This window comes from Malus domestica, chromosome 04, assembly GCF_042453785.1.
Source record: "Malus domestica chromosome 04, GDT2T_hap1".
Classification (NCBI taxonomy): domain Eukaryota; kingdom Viridiplantae; phylum Streptophyta; class Magnoliopsida; order Rosales; family Rosaceae; genus Malus; species Malus domestica.
In genome coordinates, this window is record NC_091664.1 from 25,724,851 (window position 1) to 25,734,936 (window position 10,086).

Consider the following 10,086-nt stretch of genomic DNA (forward strand, 5'->3'; position numbering starts at 1 on the left):
ACTTTGTCTGTAGTATCAATATTTTTATTATATCAATGCTTTCATTTCCCACCAGATGAAGTAAATGATACTCATAAGATCACCCTTTATCGTAAAGTGAACATGAACTCTAAGCCAAATCAAAAAGAGGGAGATATCATAAATCACAATAATCACATTCTAAATTTAGTATAAAAGACAAAAAAATAAATATTCTACTGTTGAAAGAGTACAATTACGTGTAGGTATAGTGAATTTGAATTTAAGACATATAAAGAGTTCAATTATTTGCAAACTAGCTCACTAATAGAAGATTAAGCTCACTAATAGAAAAGTTAAAAGTACTAATAAATTAATTGCAAACTAGCTCACTAATAGAAGATTAAGCTGGCTTAACCTAATTACTGAACTATGAACATGCTTAAACATTAAATCCAACAAGGGAATCACTTCACATGACACCCTAGCTATTTGTTAGCAATTTACCCATTTCTTGTTGGCTGTTTCCCATCTCTCTATCTACACTCGCGTCCTGTCAATTTAAAAGTGATGTGAACATTGACAATAGAGGATTTAAGATTCTAACATTGAGTGATCATAATATAAGAGACCAAACAAAGGTGGTCTTTATTAATTTTTTTAATTAAAAATGGACTCCCTCACATGGCTTAATAAAAAGACTTGCTTTTAATTATTTTGTTTTAGATGACTTTGCTCAGACGTCGATTTGGCCAACTCTTAAAAAAAACAAAATAGTCTTATTCTTCCTTGTTAATCATTTGCAGAACCTATCCAAATTTGGGTTGTCCTCGGAAGTTTTCACAACCACTTATTCAGACTACCTGGACCACCCTAGTTCCTTAATACATCCACCACTGAACACTGAGAAGATTTGAATTCTCTCTTCTCCCTTTTCCCCTCCCCTCCCTCCCCTCCTTTCTCAGTTTCATCTTCTTCTTTCTCTCTCTACAGAAAATGTAAAACAAGATGATGATGTGGCTTAATCTTTAGAGTTCAAATAGGAGGGGAAGGGAAGATAGGGGGAGAGAATCCAAGTCCGAAGTGAAGTTCCCAAAAATAGCAGAAGCATGTAAATTTATGTGAAAATTTGATGAAATTTCACATCTATTGTGGTTCTTCACATAAGAAGAAAGCGAACCAGATGATTATGTGGATTGTAAAGTTGTAGTAGTCTCTTTTGTGAGTAACTAATTCATATGTCTGTTTGCATAAATTGTCATAGAAAGTTAACCATATGATTATGTGGACGTGACGCATAATGCATAATAAAAATAACTGAAAATATAACTTTAGCCCTTAAAACTTAATTTTCTCTACATAAAACCCGACATAGGTTTTTTACTTGAATAAAACTCATTTACCTGCATAATAACAAACCTAATATATGCAAAATACAACCAAAATAATTTACCTACATAATAAAATGTGTCAAATATATATATATATATATATATATATATATATATATATATAAGGTGAGTAATAACATTTATTAATTTGATTTGAATATTGTGGCACAAGTTGTAAATATTTGTAATAATAGGTCAATTACTTTTTTACTTGATAATCTTTTTCAAATTTGGGTTTTATTTGGATGTTTAGAATTATGTGGGTTTTTATCTAGGGAATAAGAGTTACAAGGGTCTATATCTAAAGAACCCTAAAAATAAACAATTTAATTAGTTGACTACAATTGTCATGAATTATTAGATTATTTATAGTACGATGGGATCATGGATAATTATACGTTGAAACAACGTATTAGAAATAAGTTGCTTGAAATCTAGGACAATGCATATGCCCATGTATTTGCAGATATGTTGAATTATTGTAGATGGGGTTCACGTGATGCGAGCCCCACTAGCTTAGCTTGATACAATTATTTAGTTATTCACAATTTAATGTGTGAGTTTGGATCTTTTTTAGTTGAAAAGAAATTTGATTAAGAATGCTCAAGAACTTACATATACGTTTGATATGTATATCAAACGTTGATTTCAGAACAAATTTTACCGTGAAAGAACCAAAGAATCAATGGAAAAGAAATAAGAGGTCAACATATCAAAATACTCATTGTAACTCCATAATTTATAACCTCAAACATAAATACAAAGGCAATTTCCCAAACTTAGAAGACTCATATCTAACCAACATGGATGATAACACTTATGAGAACTAAACATGCAAGTCGAAATGACTATTGTAAATGTAGCATGACGGATAGACTGCACCACCCTCTGCTTCACAGGTCAGGTGCCTATAGCACTGCCCTGATAACATACGACTAAAGGGATTTCTTTCCTATAAATAGTCAAGTCATATAAGAGAAAGGAAAATGCTAAGGGCACCAGTCAGAAAGGAAAATGCTAAGGGCACCAGTCATACTAGTGTTTAATCTAATGTGGCAAGTAATGCGTACGTGTCATGTTAATTAATGAGTTTGTTAACTGTATGAATTATTTGTCACATCATGTGGTACACTAATATCATACAAAAATGAATTATTCCTAACATTACTGTAACGAAAACTAGGATAATTATTTGACATTTGTTCTATATTTCTTTTTCAAATGTAATTGTTCTATATTAAATGAAGTATAGAAGCAAAGCTTTGTAACGAATAATGAGTATACTTGTAGAAGTAAAGGTTTTATCCTATTCATAATATGTTGGACTATTGTTAATTATTTGACAATTGATATGGATAAATGTATTTGGTTCAAAATTCAAAATATAGATGTTATCGACAAAAAATCTATTTATTCTCCGACTTAAGATTGTCTATTCATAATTTTCATTAGGAGTAATGCTAGATAGATCAATTGTGTAGACCAAATTTTATAAATCAGATACGTGGTTGACAATTGAATTATTACTTTAGTATTGATTAACGTGTTTATTTTCTATTAGTGATACATCACATAATTTTCAATTTTAATCTAAAAATTTAGCTACCTAACATTACTATTCCCAACAGCTATTAACAACGAAATAAGTATTGCCTAGGAATAATAGGTATAAAAACCAATTTTATGTATGATTACAAAAAGGGAATTGTTATTGATATTAAAAAAAAGAGAATTTATCGTTTATAGCCAAAATTTAGCTCTTCAATTCATAAATGTCAATTTTTATAAAAACTTTCAAATCTACCCAAAACCTTACATCAATATACCAAAATACCCTCCTATTAAAAAACCACACACCAAAGAGATGTTTATTTTCTGTTCATTCTTTTTTTTTTCCTTTTCAATTTAGGGTTCCATGTTGTAATTCGAAAATATAGAAAGAAATATGGCATATTTTCTGATGGAATCGAGCTCATTATATTCTCAAATTCAATTCATAATTGACAAACTTACAACCAAGACCATGAAGAAAATTACACAAAAATACAATTTATGCATGTTTTTGTGTAAGATTTGTGGATGCAAATTTTCTCCTTTTCGATCTTGGACGATTTTGCACCTACAAAACAACTAGCACCTTAGGTTAAGGCCAAGAGCCTCACGCGCCCACGATGAATGGGGGGGGCTTTGGCCGAAGAACCTGTAGACATCGAAATTTCGGTAAATAAATGTTGACCGATAAATCAAAGTTTCAACGCTCATGTATTACATAAATTTTACACGTAGCGTGTGTCTAAACAAAAATCGAAATAAGTTGGAAAAGTCATCAAACAGGACACGTGTCAACACTTGGCAGAAACGACTTATTTCATCTGGAATATTATATTCAAAATTAGGCCTTGGAAAATTCTATAAATACAAGCCCATTTCATTCATTTGGGAGGAACCAATTCATATTACACCTTGAAGCTCTGAAGCTCTGAAACTCTGAAACTCCGAAGCATCCAGATTCCCGAAGAATCAAGAAAGCCTTCTTCGTTCTTCGTTCATCGTTCTTCCAAGATCAAGCCCCAACGGCCCTTGAAGAACTTCCACCAATTCAAGATCAAGCCCCGACGACCTTTGAAGAAAGCACCATCGTTCATCATCCGTTCATCCAAGATCAAAGCCCCAACGGCCCTTTGGATCAACAACGTCGACAAATCCACACATCCAACCGTTCTTCAAGATTAAGCCCAAAAGCCCTTGAAGATCCGTTCATCACTGTTCTTCAAGATCAAGCCCAAAAGCCCTTGGAGATCTGTTCGTCACTGTTATTCAAAGATCAAGCCCAAAAGCCCCTTTGAAGATCCGCTCAAATCCACCTTCAAGATCAAGTCCACGGCCCTTGAAGAACGTTCATCCTTAGATCAAGCCCAACGGCCATTTGGATCAATCACACATCCACAAATCAACACCTTACGGAGATCGAATCAGATGATCAAATTTGAGAGAGATTGTAACCCAAAACTATCAAATACAAATATTTGTTTGTGCACGTTGTTCTTGTCTATTTCGTTTCAGGAATTTTCCGTGTTCACAAATTGGCACGCCCGGTGGGATCATCTCTGCCTCTCATCTCTTTCTCCGTTCAAGAAATTCAAGCGCACTTCCAAAATTAATGGCATCAAGGAAGGCTCAAACTATTCCCGCAACCGGCGCAAAGAACAAAAGCGTCCTCATCGCAACTGGTGTCACTTTGGGCATCACGACTCGAAGCATGGCAAGAGCTACTTCTGCCGCCTCTTTCACCTATGCATCAACTCTGCCAAGGGAACAAAAACACCCAAGGCACGAGCCTTTGATCACCTTAGCCTCACTAAGGGCACCAAGAGGGGAAAGCCCGAGGAAATACTCCGAATCCATGCTCTCCGATGCCGATTCAAGCGACAGTACAGCCATGCAAGTCATGACCATTGGAGCAACTTCAATCGATGAGCAGCTGGCTCAAATGAATGAAGCAATCGCAAGGCTAACCCGAACTGTGGAAGAAAAAGACTTGCAAATTGCAGCACTAGTCAACCGACTGGAGGCGCAGGACGGCGATAAACCCGACCCAGAAGATGATCTATTAAAGGGAGGAGCTGGCGGAGATGAAGAACCCCCGGTGAAGAAAATCGATGGGAAGCCGGAGCCAGACCAAGCAGCGGCACTCATGGGATCTCTTTCTATCCAGCAGCTGCATGAGATGATCACCAACACCATCAAGGCACAGTACGAAGGGAGCTCACATACCTCCTTGTTCTACTCGAAGCCCTATTCCAAGAAGATTGATGCCCTAAAGATGCCAAGGGGATATCAACCACCAAAGTTCATGCAGTTTGATGGAAAAGGAAACCCAAAGCAGCACGTTGCACATTTCGTCGAAACTTGCAACAATGTGGGGACGGAGGGAGACTACCTCGCCAAGCAGTTTGTGTGCTCGCTGAAAGGAAACGCCTTTGAGTGGTACACGGACCTAGAGCCTGAGTCCATCAACAGCTGGGAACAGTTGGAAATGGAATTCCTCAATCGCTTCTACAGCACCCGCCGCACTGTGAGCATGCTAGAGCTAACGAGCACAAAGCAGTGGAAGGACGAGCCAGTCATTGACTACATCAACAGGTGGCGCACTCTAAGCCTCGACTGTAAAGACAGGCTCTTGGAAACCTCTTCAATCGAGATGTGCATCCAAGGCATGCAATGGGGTTTGCAATACATCCTTCAAGGCATCAAACCACGGACCTTCGAAGAGCTAGCCACCCGCGCCCATGACATGGAGTTGAGCATCGCTCATCATGGGAAGAAAGAACCGATCGCCGACTACAAGAACGACAAAGTTCTTGGGCCAAAGTTGGAGAAGACTGCGTGGAAATCCACCAAAGAAGCAATGACAGTCAACACAACTCCCGTCAAAATCCCTACACGAGGCAAGACGATTCAAGCCGAAGGCTTTCGTGATCAAGAGATGCGTAGACGCACTTTGAAGGAGCTTGAGGAGAAAACTTATCCATTCCCCGACTCTGATGTGGTTGCCATGTTAGAAGACTTGCTGGAAAAGAAGGTGATTAGTTTGCCTGAGTGCAAACGGCCAGAAGAGATGAATCGCACTGACAGTCCAATGTACTGTAAATTCCACCGCTTCATCAGTCATCCGACAGAAAAATGTTTTGTGCTGAAAGATCTCATTATGAAGCTGGCTCAGAAAGGAATCATCGAGCTAGATCTTGACAATGTGGTGAACACAAACTATACCACCTTCACTTCTGGCTCTTCCGACTCGAAGTTTTCACCTCAACCGCTGGGGGCATCCTCCAAGACAAGCAAAATTGAAGGATGGACTCAAGTCACTCCTAAGAAATTGCACAAGAAGCATACGTCTCCTCCACAAGTCCGCCAATCGGAAAGGGGGCAAAGCAGCTCTTGTCAACCTTCAAAGCAACGTGAACGTGTTGAAGATGATGAAATTTCGACACATAGACCGTCCATCCCCATCACGATGCGCGACTCCTTGCCCGAAAACTTCTTCAAACACGCGGTCAAAGCTCATTGCTATGAAAATTGTGAGGAACGCCTCTCCCGGATTGCTTGACAAAATCAACAAATTCTCCTCGCCCGCACGACTCTAAACTGCATGGCACAACGCTCCTTGCCTGCACGAGTTGAAACTGCAACACGGCACCAAACACTCCTGGTCTGCACGAGCATAAAAGGCAACACCAAATGCTCCTTGTTTGCATGAGCCTAAACTGCACAAACCAAACGCTCCTGGTCTGCACGAGCATAAAAGGCAACACCAACGCTCCTTGCCTGCACGAGCTGAAACTGCAACACGGCACCAAACGCTCCTGGTCTGCACGAGCATAAAAGGCAACACCAACGCTCCTTGCCTGCACGAGCTGAAACTGCAACACGGCACCAAATGCTCCTTGTCTGCACGAGTTGAAACTGCAAACGACACCAACACTCCTTGCCTGCATGAGTTAAAACTGCAAACGGCACAAAAAGAAAATACCAAAAAAAAAAAAATCTATGTATTTGAACTACGTTATGACTTGATCTCTTTCTTTGGAGGGGTACGTAGGCAGCTCGAACATTCAACTTCGAGTTCAGTCACATCAAAATAAAAAAAATAAAAAATTATTAGAGATTTGACTAATAAAAGTCAATTTTATTACAAAGACAACAATTTCTTTGTACAAAAAAAAAATATATATATATATATATATAAACAGCCTCCAAATCCAATCTAGGCCCAAGCCCAACTTACCTCTTTTCCGTTTTTGATCCTTCTCTCTTTCTCTCTCTCTCTCTCTCTCAAATCAATCTCAATTAAACAATACCATTTTCAAGTCGAACACCACACAGACGCAGCTGAACAAAGTCGATGGGGAAGAGAGAGAAACCAGATAGAGAGAGAAAGCGGAAGCGGAAGCTCACAGGAGAAAACCCGAAGCCAACCACGCCCGCTGGGGCTCAGAGTGACCGCCGCTGATCCAATCGCCACCTCAGATTCCGGCAGCTCCTCTGTCTGCATTATCGCTGGAATGGCAGATTCCCATCTCCTCGACGCTCACAGGGGTTGAAATGAACGAGATGCAGATCAGCAAAGCTCACGACGCGAACAAGGCTTTCCCTGGATGCTTGGGAAGAATGGTGAACCTCTTTGATTTGGGTAATGGGGTTTCTGGAAACAAGCTGCTCACTGATAAACCGCACCGTGATGGTTCTTCACTCTTAAGGAGTCAATCGGATGGCGGCCCACGGCCCGGCCTTCTGCGACATAACCTGGGGTGCCGGTGGCTCCACGGCGGATCTGACGCTGGACATTGCCAACAAGATGCAGAACCTCATCTGCGTGGAGACCATGATGCACCTCACCTGTACCAACATACTTGTCGACAAGATCGACCACGCCCCCTTTCCATCGCAAAAGCCTTCAACGCCAGAAGAGAGAAGAAGTGACTTGCTGGCAAACCGCCGACGACGGCGAAGGTTCAAAGAAAAAACGGCCCGGCTCCATCATCTTTTCCAGCTAAACAACTGATCTCTTGATCTTCCTCTGGTGAACTCCGAGCGCTGGCAGGAACTGGTGGCGCGTGAATTCTCCGCCGTTGATTCTTTCTTAAATACTGAATATTATTATGTACTTTGTTTTAAGGGGTCTGGAATTAATTAGAAAATCATAATCTTGTGGCGGAAAAAACTGGTGCTCCAAGGCAACCTCGCCGGAGTCTCCAAAAGACATATACAAAATCCCATCATACCACCACCGATCTTTTCCAGCACTGCCGCCCGAACTACGGTTATGGCGAAGAGATATAGTAATATTGAAGCTTTATGTAAGACGGGTTCAATAGTAGAGAGTACTATCAAACAAGAAGTTGGAGTTTAACGCTCCAAAACCTCCATGGAAATTGAGATGGTAAGGCCGCCGGAGCTTAATTGAAAGTCCGCCGGAGAAGGAGGATAGGATTTTTGCAAGGTGGTGGTGGCAACATGTTGTTCCTCGGGAATCCTGATCACGTTTTTCGAGGGCCAAGATCGATGATGGGATTGATGGATCAAGAGAGCTCACGGAGGCGACCTTTTTTCAGCTCCTCCTCGTCGCAGGACGAACTGTTCGACGAGGAATGCTACGACGAGCAGCTGCCGGAGAAGAAGCGCCGCCTCACTCTTGATCAGGTGCATATGCTGGAGAAGAGCTTTGAGACAGATAACAAGCTGAAGCCAGAGCGAAAGACGCAGCTGGCTAAGAAGCTAGGACTGCAGCCGAGACAGGTGGCCGTGTGGTTCCAGAACCGTCGCGCTCGGTGGAAGACCAAGCAGCTCGAGCGGGATTACGACCTTCTCAAGTCTTCCTATGACACCCTTTTGTCTGATTACGACTCCATCATCAAGGAGAATCAGAAGCTCAAATCCCAGGTGGTTTCCATAAACGAGAAGCTTGGAGGTAAAGAGCAGGCTAGTAGCACAAAAGCAGCAGCATTTGCAGCGGATGATCACGATGACGAGAAGCGCGACCCTCTTCTTCCAACCGGTAATCAGTTGGTGGAGGTTGTTCCGATAACTAGTCTCCAGTATAGCTGCAGCGTCAAGGTGGAGGACCGCCTGAGCTCAGGGAGCGGAGGAAGTGCCGTGGTGGACGAGGCCGAAGGCCCTCAGCCTATGGACAACAGTGACTCCTATAATTTCCCAAACAACATCCACAATTACTACTCTCATGATCATGACACTCATCATCATCATCATCATCAATACACGGCGCCACATGATCATGTAGAACATCATCGTAGAGGAGTCCACTCAGAAGAAGATGACGGTAGCGATGACGGCCAGTGTTACTTCTCCGATGTCTTTGCCTCGCAGCTGCCAACAACTTCGAAGACCGCTGTCAAACGACTAGCCGGCCGAGAAGCTCTTCCTCAAACTCCAGCTCTTCGTCCGTCTTCGTCCTTCCCTACAAATCCCTCCGCCAAGCATCCTAATTTATACAGAAAGAAATACAATTAAAAAAAAAAAAAAAAAAAAAAAGTGGTGGTGCATCTGGCACCACGTGAAAAAAGAGGAATGGTGGATCAAAGATGGGGTAGGTACAGCCCCATGGCAGATCAAAAGTTTCTGGTGGTGCATGGGCACCATGTGCGGAAAGAAAAAAAATTGTAAAAAAATAAAAAAATAAAAAAATAAAAAATAAAAAAATGATGGAACTTGGTGCATACAGCACCAAAAGAAAAAGAAAAAAGAAAAAAAAAGAAAAAAAAAAAGAAAAAACAAAAAAAAAACAAATGCATAGAGAGAAATAGAAGGTCCATTTTATTTATTTTTTTGGAAATTTTACATAAATTTGCATTATACATAAATTAAAAAAAATCAAATCAAATCAAATTTACAAGAGGGGATATTCAAGGATGATCAGGTGGCGCCTTACAACTCGGCAGAGCTCTAGGAAGAGAAGGCGTCGGAGGTTGGCTGTTTGAAGCCTCAACAGTCGGTACAGCCCCAAAAGACGAAGGTAAATGCTGCTGGAACAAACCCACAAACCTCCGATGATCAAGTAAAATCTGACCATCAAATTCCTGCATCTGGTCAATTCTCTTCATGTTTGTGGCATAGCTATGTGCGAGCTTATGCAACTGTTTATTCTCCTGCTTGAGCCCTTTAATCTCCTGTTTGAGACTCATCACTTCAGCCGCTAATGATTCAACTTGACGGGTTC

General features: G+C 40.8%; 1 protein-coding gene across 1 annotated transcript; it reads left to right on the plus strand.

The window, feature by feature from the left end:
• The first annotated feature begins 8,341 nt into the window (after positions 1 to 8,341).
• On the plus strand, positions 8,342 to 9,380 carry LOC139195078 (homeobox-leucine zipper protein HAT5-like). The gene has a single exon (XM_070820267.1). The coding sequence runs from the start codon at positions 8,367 to 8,369 to the stop codon at positions 9,378 to 9,380; it is 1,014 nt and encodes a 337-aa protein (XP_070676368.1). The 5' UTR covers positions 8,342 to 8,366.
• The last annotated feature ends 706 nt before the right edge of the window (positions 9,381 to 10,086 follow it).

Coding starts and splice junctions, on each gene's coding strand:
- LOC139195078 (XM_070820267.1), top strand. CDS start 8,367: ATGTTGTTCCTCGGGAATCCTGATCACGTTTTTCGAGGGCCAAGATCG.